Source organism: Taudactylus pleione, unplaced genomic scaffold (genome assembly GCF_031769625.1).
Source record: "Taudactylus pleione unplaced genomic scaffold, aTauple2 ptg000535l, whole genome shotgun sequence".
NCBI classification, from domain to species: Eukaryota; Metazoa; Chordata; class Amphibia; order Anura; family Myobatrachidae; genus Taudactylus; species Taudactylus pleione.
Genome location: NW_028284937.1, coordinates 7,664,896 through 7,684,326, shown reverse-complemented (window position 1 = coordinate 7,684,326; position 19,431 = coordinate 7,664,896). Strand labels below are relative to the sequence as shown.

The following is a 19,431-nucleotide window of genomic DNA, read 5'->3' as shown; positions in this document are numbered from 1 at the left end:
CAAAGTACACTCCAAACCAAAAAAATAAATATTTTCTGTGTTTGTGACTTGTGTGCACTGTGGCTGTACGTGCATCAACAAAGGAGCAGCGCCAAGCGTGCGCCTGTGTCCCATAAGTAAAGAGCCGGCTGGCTCATTTCTTAAAGGGTGGTGTAACCCACAAAGTGCACTACTCTCCAGCAAAAATAAAAAAATATTTTCTGTGTTTGTGTGCGCTTTAGCCGCACGTATATATCAATATTACATAAATGGAGGACCAAACTTTCTCCGATAAAAATAAAATAGGGAAAGATGAAGAACCACTTCCTCCTAGTGCTATTGCTGCTGCTGGGAGTTGTTCATCATCCCAGAGAGGAAGTAGGAACATCACTACTTTTACTAAACAATTGACCCTCCAACAGTCCCTAGCGATGAGGATGAAGTACGACAGCAGTCATCCTGAAGCAAAACGTATAACTGAGGCCTTGACTGCTATGTTGGTGTTAGACGTGCGTCCGGTATCCGCCATTAGTGCAGTGGGATTTAGACAATTGATGGAGGTAGTGTGTCCCCGGTTCCAAATCCCGTCTAGATTCCACCTGCATCCTCAAAGCAGCAGCGACAAGCGTGCGTCTGTCTGTTAAAGGGTGGTGACACCCTCAAAGTGTGCTACACAAACAATTAAAATATTGTTCTTTTTTTTTCTGTCTTTGTGAAATGTGTGGGCTGTAGCCGCACCTGCATCCTTAAAGCAGCAGCGACAAGCGTGCGTCTGTCTGTTAAAGGGTGGTGACACCCTCAAAATGTGCTACACAAACAATAAAAATATTGTTCTTTTGTTTTCTGTCTTTGTGAATTGTGTGGGCTGTAGCCACACTTGCATCCTCAAAGCAGCAGCGACAAGCGTGCGTCTGTCTGTTAAAGGGTGGTGACACCCTCAAAGTGTGCTCCACAAACAATAAAAATATTGTTCTTTTTTTTCTGTCTTTGTGAATTGTGTGGGCTGTAGCCGCACTTGCATCCTCAAAGCAGTAGCGACAAGCGTGCGTCTGTCTGTTAAAGGGTGGTGTAACCCTCAAAGTGCTCCAAAAAATAAAAAACTTTTTTTTTTATGTGTTTGTGACTTGTGTGCGATGTAGCCGCACGGCATCAACATAGTAGCAGCGCCAAGCATGCGCCTGTGTCATAAGTCAAGGGCTGGTTTGGACATCTGGTCCGGACTGAAGGACGTGCCAACAATTTCTGACAAGTCTACTGTCACTGCATATGATACTGTCCTCAAAGCAGCAGCGACAAGCGTGCGTCTGTCTGTTAAAGGGTGGTGACACCCTCAAAGTGTGCTACACAAACAATAAAAATATTCTTCTTTTTTCTGTCTTTGTGAATTGTGTGGGCTGTAGCCGCACTTGCATCCTCAAAGCAGCAGCGACAAGCGTGCGTCTGTCTGTTAAAGGGTGGTGTAACCCTCAAAGTGCTCCAAAAAATAAAAAACTATTTTTTAATGTGTTTGTGACTTGTGTGCGATGTAGCCGCACGTGCATCAACATAGTAGCAGCGCCAAGCGTGCGCCTGTGTCATAAGTCAAGGGCTGGTTTGGACATCTGGTCCGGACTGAAGGACGTGCCAACAATTTCTGACAAGTCTACTGTCACTGCATATGATACTGTCCTCAAAGCAGCAGCGACAAGCGTGCGTCTGTCTGTTAAAGGGTGGGGACACCCTCAAAGTGTGCTACACAAACAATAAAAATATTCTTCTTCTTTTTTCTGTCTTTGTGAATTGTGTGGGCTGTAGCCGCACCTGCATCCTTAAAGCAGCAGCGACAAGCGTGCGTGTGTCTGTTAAAGGGTGGTGACACCCTCAAAATGTGCTACACAAACAATTAAAATATTGTTCTTTTTTTTTCGGTCTTTGTGAAATGTGTGGGCTGTAGCCGCACCTGCATCCTTAAAGCAGCAGCGACAAGCGTGCGTCTGTCTGTTAAAGGGTGGTGACACCCTCAAAGTGTGCTACACAAACAATAAAAATATTCTTCTTTTTTCTGTCTTTGTGAATTGTGTGGGCTGTAGCCGCACTTGCATCCTCAAAGCAGCAGCGACAAGCGTGCGTCTGTCTGTTAAAGGGTGGTGTAACCCTCAAAGTGCGCTCCACAAACAATAAAAATATTCTTTTTTTTTCTTCTGTCTTTGTGAATTGTGTGGGCTGTAGCCACACTTGCATCCTCAAAGCAGCAGCGACAAGCGTGCTTCTGTCTGTTAAAGGATTACATCGGTGACAGCATCTAAGTAGGCATGTCAGACAGTTCGTACCTGTACTGGCAGGAAAAAGAAGCAATTTGGAGGTCCCTGTACAAACTGGCTCTATTTTACCTGAGTTGCCCCCCCTCCAGTGTGTACTCCGAAAGAGTGTTTAGTGCAGCCAGGAACCTTGTCAGCGAAAGGCGTAGGAGGTTGCTTCCACAAAATGTGGAGAAGATGATGTTCATAAAATGAATTATCAACTCTTCCAGGGAGACCAGCCTCCAGAACGTACAGAGGGACCTGTGGTTCCAGCGGGGACAAATTAATACTCTGTGAGGATGAGGATGTACACACTGAAGAGGGTGAGGAATCGGTGGATGAGGAGGATGAGGTTGACATCTTGCCTCCGTAGAGCCAGTTTGTGCAGGGACAGATTAATTGCCAGCTTGTTTTGTGGGGGCCCAAACGAACCAATCATTTCAGCCACAGTTGTGTGGCAGACCCTGGCGCTGAAATGATTGGTTTGTTAAAGTGTGCATGTCCTGTTTATACAACATAAGGGTGGGTGGGAGGGCCCAAGGACAATTCCATCTTGCACCTCTTTTTTTTCTTTGCATTATGTACAGTTTGGGGCCTAGTTTTTCAAACTGCTATCCTGTCTGCCACTGCAGTTTCACGCCTAGATGGGTCACGTGTTTGTGCCGCCCACTCGTGTCGCTTAGCATAGTCATCCAGCTACCTTGGTGCAACCTTTTGGACATAAAAACACTATTGTGAGGTGTGAGGTGTTCAGAATAGACTGGAAATGAGTGGAAATTAAGGTTATTGAGGTTAATAATAGCATAGGAACAGAAAAACCTACACATTCTGTGATTTTAGTTGTTTTTATGCTTTTTTTAAAAAAAATACAGATCCAAAACACAAAACCCAGAACCCAAAACACGGAAGGGTGGTTTTGGCAAAACCAATCCAGATCCAAAACACGAAGAAAGATCCAGATCCAAAACCAAAACACAAAACACGAAAAGTGGCCGGTGCACACCCCTAATAAATATATATATATCAAATGGTGCGCAAATTCTTTTAAAAATACAGCAGCAGTCCCGGTAGTTTTTTAAACAAGTCAATGCCGGTCTGTGAGCAATGCCTTATGAATTAGGCCGGCGTCTTCCCCTCTCCAGAATCCCCGTATCCAGACACCGGGTTAAATGTATCTAAAAGATGAACAAAGGGGTCGCCACATCGTGCTTCATCAATGACATTTAATAACACATATCATAAATGATAAAATGTACCAAAGGTGGCGGTCAGACCACCGCGAGTGTAGAAAGCTCCAAACATAGCTTTCTACACTCGTGGTGGTCTGACCGCCACATTTGGTACGTTTTATCATTTATGATATGTGTTATTAAATGTCATTGATGAAGCACTATGTGGCGCCCCCTTTGTTCATCTTTTAGATATATATATATATATATATATACACACATATACTAACTACAACATATCATATGTGCAGCACTCAGAGGCTTCAAAAGTACTCATGACAAATATCTTCCTGTGGTCATATATATATTGTGGCACTATCACCAGAGATGGCGCTGGTGAGCAGCAGATTCTGTGTGGGGTAGGAGAGATCCGCCCACACAGGGTAGAAATACTAAGTTTTGCCACACCTACAGTATGTGCTGTAGTGAGAGAGAGTCAGTCTGCAAGACTCTGCAGTCAGGCTGGGGCCTGTGTGTCCAGTCCAGGTGGGGCTACAGTTGGAGACCAGTGTGGGTTGGGAAGCCACTGGTAGTTAGGAAGCCTGGTTCAGACCTACAGGAGGTAGGGAAAACCCCAAAGCTCCACAGACTGTGTATGTTACTCTGCTGGGAGCAGAGTGTGAGACTGCAAGCAGACCGGATTGTGAGACTGAATTCCTAAGCAGATGTGGCAGCCATAGACAGGCTGGAGCCTGTGAGAATACCTGTCAGAGACAGGACTTGGACTTTGACGCAGAGAAACTGTGGGCCTGATTCTGCAAGGATCGTAATTGCAAAACTGCATGCAGGCATATACTGTAGTGTGTAGTGCACGCAGGCTATAGATATGATGTATGCACGCAGGCTATAGATATGATGTATGCATGCAGGCAGCTTTGCAATTGCGATCCTTGCAGATATGGTAATGCAGCAGGAGGCATCACACCTCCTGTGCATTACTTATCCGAGCTGCGTTCTCCATTGCAGCATCGGCTAATCTGCGTACCATCAGCTGGCTGCGGTGACCCATGAGGTCCCGCAGCCGGCCGCCGCAGTTTAGAGGAAGAGGCCAGGAAATCTCTGTCAGCCGACGGAGATCCTGGCTTCTTCCCTCCCACGCAACTTTTCAGGAAACGGAGGACATCGCCGCCCCCTCCCCGCCCAGAAACGTCATCAGACTGTCTGCTGTCAGTCTGTGAGAGAGTTAGCAGGACCCATTAGGCACACTCGCAGAATGGGTCCTACGCCTACACAGATTCCCAAACATCGGAACGGGCCCTGTGTTTGCAGATTAGCAGCACAATTATAGTTAGGGGCGAAAAAGTGAGGTAGTTGCCCTAAAAAGGGGCTAGGCATTTATTGTTTTCTGTTCATTTGTGTTGCACCTGAATATGCTGAAAGTAAAGCACTATTATCATTTATTTACCTACAAGCTGTGTTGGATCCTGATTGAGCACCTTAGACACTGCACCCACCAACACCCATCTACCAGCTAATTACCCCTCTAGAGCAGACTTGCCTACCTTTAGGCTGTCCCTTCCGGGAGGGGACAGCCTCAACGACACTATGTATACAGAAGGTGGGCATGGCGGCTCAACACGTCATCGTGGCCCCGCCCCCTGCTGTGCAGAGCCCGTAATACAGACACTGTACTGCAGGGGGCGGGGCTTCGATGACGCGATTTAACGCAAATCGCGTCATCTGATCGCAAGGGCTGCATACTAAGTGGCCGGCAACGGGGGGTGCGGGATGGCTGCGGCTGGTTCCAGGAGACTTGCCTTGCCTTTCGGGTGGTCGGGAGCGGCACCCGATTTTCGGGAGGCTCCCGACCAAATCGGGAGGGTAGGCAAGTATGCTCTAGAGAGCGGTTTCCAAATGCTTCATTTTAAAGCAAGTGTGGCCTGTCCATGAAGAGGGCATAATCAGCACTTAACCAGCTATAATATACGGCATACGAAGTACAGTTTATAGTAGTGTACATTATGTAATAATTCTGGCATATACAGGACCAGCAATCACAGTATGCCAATATATGCGGCAGTAGGGCCTTCCCGTCTGAGCTAAATGATTTTATTTCAGATGTGGGCTCCATTGCAGATCATTTGAGTAAGTTCTGGAATCTGGAGGGGCAGAAAAAGAACTTAGCACTGCCCTGGACATATATGTACAGATTATAATGTATTATTATACAGTATTAATAATTGACCCTATAGATGGTCTACAGTATATCAGGGCACTCCTAACAGTGCATGTTTTCCAGATCTTCTAGTTGGTGCACAAGTGTATTCATTACTGACTAACACATTTTAATAGGTCAACAGGTCAAGCTAATTAAATTTGTGACACTGAGGGCATCTTAAAAACATGCAACTTTTGAATTAGGGAGGGGGGTTCCAGGCAACCGGAAACCCCCCTGTGTTTGCCTATGGGACTGCAATAAGTTTATGTCTAAGTTGTTGATACTTTTTCATAACTTGTTGTTAATGTATGTTCAGCTTTTCTTTACCAGTTAATGAATTTAATAAATAAACTAGCGTCTCCCCTTATAAACGTAGGAACACTGCAGTATACACAACTGCTACTCTTCTGGGTTATTGTTTTCATCTAATAATCTTTAACTCTGAAAAAATGAATTCCAATTTTGGAAACACTAATTTATTGAATAGTGTGAATGCAGAAAATCCGTATTAAATCAGATCCAAGCTGACATTTCACAGCGGTTCAGCAGGATGTAAAATGACAGATAGAGGCAATTTCTGACATGAGTAACAGAGGAGATAACCCAGAGATGAATCATTAAACATCTCCGGTTTATACATAGATAGTATAGTGAACAATGACATAATGCTAGTACATTTAAATATGTTTTTTATTATTTATATTATTTATTATTTTTACACAAGGACAAAGAAAAACATCATAATTAACCACACGTGGCATCTTCTTAAGTGGAAGCTACAACATCCAATAACATTTCTTCAATTCCAGTGATTTATAATTGATTGTGGGACTGTCAATTATAAATGATGCTGCAGGGCAGTGACCTGAACTGGCTCGGGAAGACTATTTCCCCTTAGAGACAAAGAAAACCATTGCCAAGTGATGGAAATGACTGCACCTATCACAATATGCTTTCAGCTCATACTATGCCACTTGGATACTCTCAGAGGTTGGTGCCAGTGGCGTAAATTCATCCCAGATGCCAGGAGGCAAGTTATAATTTGGTGCCCCCCCTCCCTGAGAAAAAGGAAAATAAATACGGTGCATATCTATCTATCTATCTATCTATCTATCTATCTATCTATCTATCTATCTATCTATCATGCACAAAAACACTAATATAGAATAGTCCTAAGTGGGGTGAATATATTGTGGGCAATGAAGGACGTGCCACTTCAGTGCTGGCGCCCGGCGGCAGGCACCTCCATTGTCTCCCATAGTTCTGCCCCTGGTTGGTGCCTAATATACAGGAACCCTGCTGAATGAAATAGGACTAATACTGTAGGTTGGAATTGGGGAATAGGCACTATTGTGTTAAAACGGAAATTCATTTTGAAATTTCAGTTTATATTTTAGCGTACATTTTGTAATGGGCATTTTTAGAAGAGTATTACATATTATATATTACCATGCACATACTATATCAGTACCCCTAGATAGTCTTTAAATGCTTTTTACACTTGTCCTCATATGCCTCTCCTATTCCAATCCTTCCTAATATAGACTATATATCTCTCTTAATACAGTATTACCACTTCCAATATACGGGATGTAGTTTGGAAGCCGACGGTCTAAATCCCGTCCGGCTTCCAGACGTTCTAATCCCGGCGTGGTACTAATGACACGCGTCTAAATCTAGACGCCTGTCATTAACCAGACGCCGGAAGACCGACGCCCGGTATTCCGATCGAAGTGATGCCGGGTGCCGGGCGCGGACAGCTGCGGGGGGGAGGGTTAGGTCTAGGGCTCCCGGGGGGGTGCCTAACCCTAAGGTTAGGGTTAGGCTAGGGGAATGGAGGGTTAGGGTTAGGCACCCCTGACGGGAGATAAGGGTTAGGCACCCCCCCGGGGGACTTAGGTTTAGGCGGCGGGGAAAGGGGGGGTTAGGTTTGGGCACTGAGAGGGGGGATTAGGGTTAGGCACTTGGGGTGGAGGTTATGGTTAGGCACCCCTAAGGGAGGGTTAGGGTTAGAGGGGGGAATTAGGTTAGCGATACTTACCTTAGGGATGATAGTGATTTTCACCCTTGCCGAGCTGCCGCTGTCAGGATTACCTACTGCACCCCAATACACATCTCCTATTATCACAAGGAATATAATTAAAATTAATAATTTAATTTATGCATTAAGATAGCAAGCAAAAAAAAAACAATTGAGGTATTATGAATGGAGAGATGCAGATAAAAATGTTGAGTAGAAACAGGTTTTCAAGGTTAAAAGAATAATGAGACACGCTGTACGAATAATTCAACTACAGGGACCAGCAAGGATCACAGTTGCTAATACGCACGCAATTGGCCGATTGTTGCGTTCTGTGCATGCGCAATCATGAATGAGATCGCAGTGACTATGCAGGCCCATCGCAGAGTGATTGACAGGAAGTGCCATTTGTGGGAGGTGACGGGGCGGTGGTCGGTGAAATGCAGGCGTGTCAGTGCGTTTGAACGTTGTTGCGTGGGCGTGCATAAATTATCCACTGTGATATCCTACGCAGCCTGAGGTCTCCTAGCGTGCGATGAAGTTAGCAATTTTTGAGTAAGGTCAGACCTTGTGCAGGTGTGCGTGAGGCTGTGATGGTACTCGATTGTGCCGATGATTTTGCAGTCTTGCTAAACATTATGGATGTGTGTAAGGTAAAGTGGGCGTCCTTATGTAGTGCTGCGATGGCATAGTGAACTGCGTGTGTAATCACTATTGCAATTGCGATCCGTAATAAATCAGGCCCACAGTATGTGAAGTATATCATCTTTGTCACATTGACATGGCAACTGCAGTGCAAGACATTGTAATAACTCTGACTAGTAATGTCATATACTGACTATGATAAGGATGTCCTTCAGGGACGTTTTAATGTCTGAGGGCACTAGTGAGCAGCGGGCCTAATGGCGTCACTAGGGGGGTGTGTGGGCTGCACCAAGTGACGCCATCTGAGGGTGTGACACAAAAGTAGCAGAGCTGCTATATAAAAAAAAATGGTGTGGTGCAGGCTTGTCTAACTGATGATAAACTCTTGTCTTATATATATGTACGTTTATTAGAAGAAATATAAATGCAATGAACATCATGAACCATAGATCACCTTTGGAGAACAGTCTTTAGTCACCAATAATAACAATCTGTTACCTCCAGCTTATCCTTATAGATAATACATACATAGGGAAATGTGCTCCTCAAAGAGTTTATACTGTCACCTTGACATAAACATGTCTTCCAATAGTATGAAGAAGAGGAAGAGGAGTATGTTGAAGAAGAGGTTGAAGAAGAAGAGGAGGAGGAAGAACCAGTACCGGAACCACCAAAACCTGCACCTCCAGCAGCCGCCCCACCACTAATCCGGAGGAAGTCATCAGCAAACTATCGCTCCTATGCCACCGAGCCACAGGTTAAGGTAGGGGCAAATTAGGTATACTTGGTATTTCTATGTTTTTGTGTATTACATTACAGTATTTTATTATACGTTATTGCGGAACATACGTTAAAAGATGAGTGGTGATATCCACATGTCAGTATGTTTAATGAGTACAGAATAACCATCAGTCAGCAAAACATAGAAACATGTACCTGGATGCATAGGAGTGTCTTCCTGTGCCTCACATGCACGGGGGTCTACTAAGAGTAAAACAGGAGCCTGACAGACAAGAAGAGTAGCTGGTAGCTGGTTTGACATGTTTCTGATTTCTAGTTCTTTGCTGTAAACACTTCTATATTTTTTATTTCATTATTTGTGGAACCTGCACCCGGAAGCCTGAGACTGGGTTTCAACTGCAGATTGTAGTGTGATATTTCCAACTAAGGACCTGATTCAGACCCAGTCGCTAGATGCAATAGCTCGCTTCCAGCTTATGCAAATCTGGCACACACCCAGCAAGGGAAGTGATCGCAAGGCAAGACATAAGCACTATGGCTTGGCGAGCGATCACTTCGTGTATGTAGACGCCCGCCATCCATTCTTAAGACGCCCACTTGCGTACGTCATCTCCTGGAAGTGCCTAAAAACATTGGTACATCGAGCACCATTGAATGCAATCGCAGCGCTTGAGGTTGACTATACCCTGCCGCAAGCACTGCGAGCACTTCAGTGGCGTGAACTATGACGCTGCCTTTTAATTATGCATGCCTCTGAAATGGCGTTGCAACACTCAGGCACGCCTGCGTTCGCACCTCCACTCCCCCGTTAGCAGTGCCATGCCTCTGTTACCACCCACAAACGGCCTCTCCTGTCACTCATTCAGATGGGCTGTCTATGCTGGGCGAGCGAGCCCTTACAGACCACTCGCAGTGGTTCATGCACGCGCGATGCATACGCATGTGCAGATTGGAAATAGTGGTCGCAAACGAGCTAGCGGCCACTTGCGAGTGGGTCTGAATCAGGTCCTAAATTCGCATTGAGCAGGAGTCGGTGAACAGGGGGAAAATAAGAGTTATGGGTTGACATACCTTTGTTAACTCTTTTTCTTCGAAGTCCATGGGGTCCACAGCCAATACGTTGGGGTATGAATCCCGGTCACCAAACAGTTAACGCAAACGAGTTCTCTGCTCCCAGGATGCACCGGGGTTCCTCCTCATATACCCCATCTCCTGCCTCAGGTAGCCAGTTCGTTACCAAGCTCAAGCAGGCAGAGACAAACAAAGGGTAAGAAAGAAAAGACCCATACTCACGAGTCCAGACTCTCAAGAGAAGAACTACGGAAAAACCTCCCCCAGAACTACAGGTGCGTCTGGGTAGGTGTCCTGTGGACCCCATGGACCTTGAAGAAAAAGAGTTAACAAAGGTATGTTATACCATAACTCTTATTTTCTTCTTCGGGGTCCATGGGGTCCACAGCCATTACGTTGGGGATATCCCAAAGCACTAACTCTACGGGCGGGGATGCTCCTGGCTCTCGGAAGAGAGGAGAATCCTACGCCCGAAGGAGGCATCCTGAGAGGCAAAGGTGTCAAAGGAATAAAATTTGACAAAGGTATGGATGGAAGACCATGTGGCTGCTTTGCATAATTGCTCAGCAGAAGCACCCCGGCGGGCCGTCCATGATGGACCTACCGCCCTAGTAGAATGTGCCGTCCCTGAATCCGGCACCCGCATACCAACCTGTGTATAAGCCAATGAAATTGCCATGTGAATCCACCTGGCCAGTGTCTGTTTACTGGCTGGCCAGCCACGCTTATGACAACCATAAAGCACAAAAAGTGAATCGGACTTCCTCCATTTGCTCGTGCGTTTAAAATAAATTCTCAATGCACGGACCACATCCAGGGAAGCCGACACTCTACATGCAGATGCCATAGCAAGGAGGAATACCATCTTTGCTGTTAGCCACTTGATGTCTATTGAATTTAAAGGCTCGAACGGAGGAGCCTGTAAAACCTTCAGAACTAGAGTCAAGTCCCACGGAACAACCAGGGAAACGAAGGGAGGCTGAATCCTCAACACCCCCTAAAAAAAGGTCTTTATATCTTGTCTCAGAGCAATTTTATGTTGGAACCAGACTGAAAGAGCTGACACCTGTACCCTTAAAGAGGCCAGGTGGAGCCCTTTTTCCAGACCGCTTTGAAGAAAATCAAGCACTCTGGATATCAGGAATTTCTGTGGATCATACCCTTTCAGTTCACACCACTGAAAGAAAGTATGCCAAACCCTATAGTATATACGGGCTGAGGATGGTTTCCGTGCCTTCAACATCATCCGTATAACAGACTCGGAAAACCCCTTCTTCCTCAAGACGGAGGCCTCAAGAGCCATGCCGTCAGCGATAGCCGATGAAGATCCGGGTACCAGCAGGGACTCTGTAGCAACAGATCCGGTCTCAATGGCAGAGGCCATGGAGTGTCTATGGAGAGAGACTGTAGATCTGTGAACCAGTGCCGTCTCGGCCATGCCGGAGCTATTAATATGACGGTGCTGCCCTCTTGTTTGATCTTTCTGACAACTCTGGGCAGAAGAGCAAACGGGGGAAACAGATATACCAGCTTGTAACACCACTTTACTGTCAGTGCGTCTACAAACTCGGCTCTCGGATCTCTTGTCCAGGATCCATACCTGGGAACCTTATTGTTCCTTCTTGATGCCATCAGATCTATTTCTGGTAGACCCCACCTGTCCACAAGGTTCCGAAAAACCTGTGGATGTAGGGCCCATTCTCCTGCATTTATCTCTTGCAGACTGAAAAAATCGGCCTCCCAATTCAGGATTCCTGGAATGAACACGGCAGATATTGTGGGCAGATGAGTCTCTGCCCATACCAGGATCTTTGATACCTCTGCTAAGGCAGCCCGACTCCTTGTGCCCCCTTGATGATTTAGGTAGGCGACCGCGGTGCGATTGTCCGACTGTATCTGCACCGACCTGCCCTTTAAGATTTCCTGAGCCTGCACTAAAGCTTTGAATATAGCTCTTAGTTCCAGGATGTTTATTGGTAGCCGGCTTTCCGCCACTGACCACTTTCCTTGGAAAGTGTGTGACTCCGTCATCGTCCCCCAACCTTGAAGACTGGCGTCGGTTTTGACTAATGTCCAATCCGGCACCCAAAAGGGGTGACCCTGCCTGAGATGCTTTGTCTGCAACCACCAGGTCAGGGACAACCGTACCTATGGAGAGAGACGCAGCAGCTGAGACCTGATCGTGCGATGATCCTTGTTCCAGCGAGACAGAACTAATTGCTGCAGTGGTCTGGAGTGGAATTGAGCATATTCCACCATCCTGAAGGTGGCCACCATTGACCCCAGGACCTGCATGGCTACTAGAACGGATATCTGCCTGTTGCAAAGCAACCTGCGTATTCGTGATTGTAGGGCAAGGATCTTCTCCTCCGGCAGATATATTTTCTGCACCACGGAGTCCAATCTCGCTCCCAAATGACACATCTGTTGTACCGGACAGGGTGATGACTTTTGCCAGTTTATGATCCAGCCGTGACTGTACAGACATGATACTGTCAGCCTCAAATGATCCTGTAACTGCTGCGGGGACTGCCCTAGCAACAGGAGGTCGTCCAAATACGGCAAAATCATGACACCTTGGCGTCTGAGGCATGCCATCATCACCGCCATCACCTTGGTGAATACCCAAGGGGCTGTGGACAGGCCACAAGGTAGGGCTTGGAACTGAAAATGTTCCTCCCCTACCGCAAAACAAAGAAATTTTTGATGAGCCTGTGTGATTGGGATGTGAAGGTAGGCATCCTGTATATCTAGGGATATCATATAGTCCCCCTGTTCCATTGCCAACACAATCGATCGCAATGTTTCCATCCTGAACCCGGGGGCTTGAACAAATTTGTTGAGCTCTCTCAGATTCAGAATAGGCCGGTATGACCCATTCGGTTTCTGAACCAAGAAGAGATTGGAGTAAAACCCCTCTCGGAACTGATTCTCTGGCACCGGAATCATTACTTCTGATGCTAGCAAGGCAAGAATAGCCTTCTGAAGGGCCAAAGCTCTTTCTGAACCCACCTGCGGGTTTACACAAAAGAACCTTTGCGGAGGAGTCCTCCAAAACATGAGGGCGTACTCTCGGGAAACAACTCCTCGAACCCAGGCATCCTCCGTCGTGAGGTACCAGGGCTCTGAGAACCGAAGTAGTCAGCCCCCCTCCCTGGGATCCCCCAGGGGGAGGCCCGTCCCATCAGGCCACTGGTTTATCCTGGACCCTAGATCCTGGACGTTTGTTCTGCCAGGGCTTCCTGGGTCCTGCCTTTTTTGTGGAAATCTCGCTGAGGGCTGACCTTTGGCCTTGCGATTTGATTACTAAAAATATGTGATAATTAGGGCTTGTAGTAATATTTTACAAATTCTACTCCAATTGCCCTTTAGTAAATTTATGTGATACTAAAGTAATGTGAAAAGGGTTGTGAACACACTTTATTTTATGAAAAATATAAAAAGTGAATAAATAGGCCCTAAGTCATACTTGCCGACAATCAGCTCCAGCCTTCCGGGAGGGAGCTGATTGTCGGCTAATAGCAGTGGGCAGGGCTGGCCATTGGGGGCGGAGCCGGGGGTGGGGGCGGCCATTTGGTGGCACACTGGGGGCGGGGGTGGGGCCGCACGATCGCATCATCGTGACTCCGCCCCCTCTTCACAATGCTGTTATTTTCAGCATTGTGAAGCAGGGGGCGGGGCCACGATGACGCGATTCTGCGCGAATCACGTCACCGGGCCCCCTGCTGCGGGGGTTTCCGTTTTTTTTAGGGGGGAGATCGGGAGGTTCGCAAGCTTCTGGGAGGCTTGCCTGCCTTTCCGGGGGGCCGGGAGCGGCACCCGAAAATCGGGAGGCTCCCGGCCAAATCGGGAGGGTAGGCAAGCCTGCCCCTAAGTGAATTACACCTGTGTAACTTGGTGATCCTAGTTCATGCACAAGCTGAGTGGACCCTGACTAGCTGGCCAATGCTGTAAGTTTGGAGTTAATACTACCAGCTAGTATCGCTTTGGTTTGTATTTGTTAATGTATTTCTGAATACTGGTTGTACATCACCAGCACCTTGTCAGCTGACCATAAAGTTACTTATTTGTTTAGCAGAGGGTTGTCCAAGCTACCAATCACTTTGATCAATAGATTTAAAACCACAACAGAAATAAATTCTAAGCAAGCCCGATTTATCATTTATTTACCTTGCTGTTTTAAAACTACCGATCAAAGGTGCCATGATCGGCAGCTCTGACAACCTGCTTGTCCTGTGCTCCAAACAAGTAATAACATAGCTTTATTGTGTGGTTCTCATCACAATGAGCTACTCTGAGCCCCATGTATAGGGTGAACTCCTCTTTCTACCAGGTAACATATTCTTTGTATTGACGACACTGTCCTCACTTTCTTAATAAGCAATTTACATCTCATAATGGGGTACATGTATTATGTGTTCATATGGAGAAGTGGTATTAGCACACGTTATGTGCGCTGATAACACTTCTCCCCCATGTATTATTGAGGTGTTGGGCGGTAAATGACAGGAGCAATATGACCTCCTGTCATTATCGTCACTGCTATCTACAAGATAGCAACATCGATAAGCTGGGCAATGTATGAATGGTCAGTAGCACATCACTGTCCCTGCTGCTGCCTGCTCCAGGGACTGTACGATGCTTATGAGATCCCGTGCATGCCCAATGGAGCCGGCCAGGAGTGAGACCCAGCTCATCAGCACTAGGCTGATACACGGTGTACTCAGACAGGGATCGCTCGTGGGGGGAATTTTCACTCCTCGCTCTGGCAGATGAGATGTTCATACATCTTATCGTTAGTGCTTCCTGCTTCGCCTCTGTAAAGAGTTTAATTAGCCCATATTTGGCTGTACAACACTGTTAACTAACTGAGTCAGGGACTTCTATGTGCTCTGTATTCCTTGTGTGCCCCAATTCTCTGTCCTATGTTTTCTACCCAACATGTTGTCTGTATCCTTCTCTCTTCCCCTTTGCTTAGGTTTGTATGGCCCTCTACCTACTCTTTATATACTGTATGACTTTCTTTTTCCTATTTCTATCTCCTGACTGCGGGGTCTGTTCAAGATGTTAATTATCAGGGTCCGAACGGACCCCGATAATTAACATTCTGACTCTCCGCAGATATCGGAGCAACTCATCATTGCTGCGGCACGGTGACAGCTGATGCAATAGCTGTCCTCGCAAGCCGCTTCACAGCTCTTTTTCGGAGCAGTGAATCTTTTCACTGCTCATGTCGGAGCAGTGACGGGAATGCACATGCATGACCTACAGGTCACACATGCGCACAAGCACCCCGACGTCCGGGCGGAAGGAGCCGGTCAGGGGCGGAGGGATCCGAAAGGATCCCTCTTTGCAACCCGGACCTCCTTACCATAGGAAAGGAGCAGGTTGCGATGCAGGAACAGGAGCATTCGCCATCTGAAGATGGCACGTGCTCCCGCAGTCAAGCTCAGAAAATATTATATTTTCAGAGCTTGATAAATGTTGTCCCCATACTAGTGTATGGGGACAGCAGGTCATTCCGCAAGAGGAAGGTAAGCAGGAGATATCTGTGATGCTAGTGTATGGGGACAGCGGGTCATTCCGCAAGAGGAAGGTAAGCAGGAGATATCTGTGATACTAGTGTATAGGGACAGCAGGCCATTCCGCAAGAGGAAGGTAAGTAGGAGATATCTGTGATACTAGTGTATGGGGACAGTGGGCCATTCCGCCAGAGGAAGGTAAGTAGGAGATATCTGTAATACTAGTGTATGGGGACAGCGGGTCATTCCACCAGAGGAAGGTAAGCAGGAGATATCTGTGATACTAGTGTATGGGGACAGCGGGTCATTCCACCAGAGGAAGGTCAGTAGGAGATATCTGTGATACTAGTGTATGGCGACAGCGGGCCATTCCGCCAGAGGAAGGTAAGTAGGAGATATCTGTGATAATAGTGTATGGGGACAGCGGGTCATTCCACCAGAGGAAGGTAAGTAGGAGATATCTGTGATACTAGTGTATGGGGACAGCGGGCCATTCCGTCAGAGGAAGGTAAGCAGGAGATAGCTGTGATACTAGTGTATAGGGACAGCGGGCCATTCCGCCACAGGAAGGTAAGTAGGAGATATCTGTGATACTAGTGTATGGGGACAGCGGGCCATTCCGCCAGAGGAAAGTAAGCAGGAGATATCTGTGATTCTAGTGTATGGGGACAGCAGGCCATTCTGCAAGAGGAAGGTAAGCAGGAGATATCTGTGATACTAGTGTATGGGGACAGCGGGCCATTCCGCCAGAGGAAGGTAAGCAGGAGATATCTGTGATACTAGTGTATGAGGACAGCGGGTCATTCCGCAAGAGGAATGTAAGCAGGAGATATCTGTGATACTAGTGTATGAGGACAGCGGGTCATTCCGCAAGAGGAAGGTAAGTAGGAGATATCTGTGATACTAGTGTATGGGGACAGCGGGCCATTCCACCAGAGGAAGGTAAGTATGAGATATCTGTGATACTAGTGTATGGGGACAGCGGGCCATTCCACCAGAGGAAGGTAAGCAGGAGATATCTGTGATACTAGTGTATGGGAACAGCGGGCCATTCCGCCAGAGGAAGGTAAGCAGGAGATATCTGTGATACTAGTGTATGAGGACAGCGGGTCATTCCGCAAGAGGAATGTAAGCAGGAGATATCTGTGATACTAGTGTATGAGGACAGCGGGTCATTCCGCAAGAGGAAGGTAAGTAGGAGATATCTGTGATACTAGTGTATGGGGACAGCGGGCCATTCCACCAGAGGAAGGTAAGTATGAGATATCTGTGATACTAGTGTATGGGGACAGCGGGCCATTCCACCAGAGGAAGGTAAGCAGGAGATATCTGTGATACTAGTGTATGGGAACAGCGGGCCATTCCGCCAGAGGAAGGTAAGCAGGAGATATCTGTGATACTAGTGTATGAGGACAGCGGGTCATTCCGCAAGAGGAAGGTAAGTAGGAGATATCTGTGATACTAGTGTATGGGGACAGCGGGCCATTCCACCAGAGGAAGGTAAGTATGAGATATCTGTGATACTAGTGTATGGGGACAGCGGGCCATTCCACCAGAGGAAGGTAAGCAGGAGATATCTGTGATACTAGTGTATGGGGACAGCGGGCCATTCCGCCAGAGGAAGGTAAGCAGGAGATATCTGTGATACTAGTGTATGGGGACAGTGGGCCATTCCGCCAGAGGAAGGTAAGTAGGTTATATCTGTGATACTAGTGTATGAGGACAGCACACCATTCCGCCAGAGGAAGGTAAGCAGGAGATATCTGTGATACTAGTGTATGGGAACAGCGGGCCATTCCGCCAGAGGAAGGTAAGCAGGAGATATCTGTGATACTAGTGTATGGGGACAGCGGGCCATTCCGCCAGAGGAAGGTAAGCAGGAGATATCTGTGATACTAGTGTATGGGGACAGCGGGCCATTCCGCCAGAGGAAGGTAAGTAGGAGATATCTGTGATGCTAGTGTATGGGGACAGCGGGCCATTCCGCCAGAGGAAGGTAAATAGGATATATCTGTGATACTAGTGCATGGGGACAGCGGGCCATTCCGCCAGAGGAAGGTAAGTAGGATATATCTGTGATACTAGTGTATGGGGACAGCGGGCCATTCCGCCATAGGAAGGTAAGCAGGGGATATCTGTAATACTAGTGTATGGGGACAGCGGGCCATTCCACCAGAGGAAGGTAAGCAGGAGATATCTGTGATACTAGTCCCTATGCCCCCTATACCCCAATCTCTGTTGGTGCGTACACACTGGGCGATTAAAGTGGACGACTGAACGATAACGATATCGTTATCGTTCAGTCGTCCACTTTATCGTCCATTTTTAACACAAAAAAGATGAACGATGACGACGACGCGCGTTCCCGCGGGTCGTTCGTCATCCTCGTTCATCGGGCTGACATGCAGGCCAACCTGACGACCTCGTCAGGTTGCTGCATGTCAGGGAATGGGTGAGAGAGCCCGGCGCTGAACGATATCGCTAATGATATCGTTCAGCGGCTGTGCTCACTGTCATGAACGACATTGAGCACAGCCTGCCGGGGACACACTAGACGATATCGCTCAGGGAGCATATCGTCTAGTGTGTATGCACCTTGTCTCTCTTCATTGCAATTCTCAAGCCCACTCTGTGGTCTGCTGCTATGCTCACCTGTCACTTTGTATTTAATACAATCATCTCCATGTGCTTACTTCCCCCACTATGTTTGGGGCAGCATGCTCCTCTGGCATGTTGACCATTATTGGTCCGTGGCTCCATGCTGTAGCCTCAGACCGATCACTGCTCACATGGATGAACAAGAAACCACCACCAATGTTCTGACCCTGTTCTGGATTACTAGGTAAACAAATTATCAGTGTATAGTAACTAGGGATTTACTAAAAGAGCATACCCCATGTCATAATAGGACATAATACTCTTATTTCAGTACATTTATTTTGTTCCTTGAAACTAGTAAAATGACTGTTGAACAACATTGAGTGAATAAAGTAATAATAAATATTATTTGTTTTGCCAGAGAAAACCGAAGATTACTGCGTCTCGGAAACTGCAGCTGAAGGTATATATATATTCATACTCCTGGGTTTGCTCATTATCGGTAGTCGTTTGTGCCATCTGAGATTCTAAAGAGAAGCCTTTGGCATTGTGAAATGGAATCCAACACCTGTGCCTGGAGCTCTATGGCTTTTACTAAGCCTGCAGATAATTATCACACAATGATAAACATGAATACTGTATTATTGCCAAGTGCCAGTCCTTTGGAGTTTATTTATTATAAGAGGAAATTGTAATTTAATCATTCTAAAAGAAAATATTGATAATAAAAACGTCTGTCATCAGTACTGTGGAGACAGCCATTCATGGGAATTCATTTTATCTTCGCATACCCCGGTGATGTCACTGGTCCCAAATGAATTGGGACAGGTGCTTGCTGAATGTTGTGCTGTTTTCATTAGAGTCTGATGCTGCAAATTGCTAAGAGTGAGATGGAACGTGAAGAGGAAGAGAGGGCCCGTGAGAAGGAGAGGTTCTTGGCTGAGCACTGTCAGCCCCTACAACACTCTGGACTGTCCCGTTCTGAGCTGCAGGTAAAGAGTAGTATGTAATTGGAGTAAGACAGTGCATGCAATTGTGCAGATTAGGATGTGCACCAGCAAATGTCAGGGTTCTGGAACCTGATGGTTCATTTGCAAGGTACAGCAAATGACCATGAGTTTAGCTTAGTATTGTAGTAGATGACATAGAAAAAGAGGACCCCTCTCCTCACCAACCAATCACAATACAA

At 46.8% G+C, this 19,431-nt stretch overlaps 1 protein-coding gene across 1 annotated transcript in view; it reads left to right on the top strand.

The window, feature by feature from the left end:
* The window catches only part of TNNI3 (troponin I3, cardiac type), a 59,397-nt gene that overhangs the window by 8,925 nt on the left and 31,041 nt on the right, over positions 1 to 19,431 (top strand). Inside the window, exons 3-5 of the mRNA XM_088450968.1 lie at positions 8,903 to 9,073; positions 18,664 to 18,705; positions 19,103 to 19,234. Coding sequence (XP_088307094.1) covers positions 8,903 to 9,073; positions 18,664 to 18,705; positions 19,103 to 19,234 — 345 coding nt within the window. The remainder of the gene's footprint in view (positions 1 to 8,902; positions 9,074 to 18,663; positions 18,706 to 19,102; positions 19,235 to 19,431) is intronic.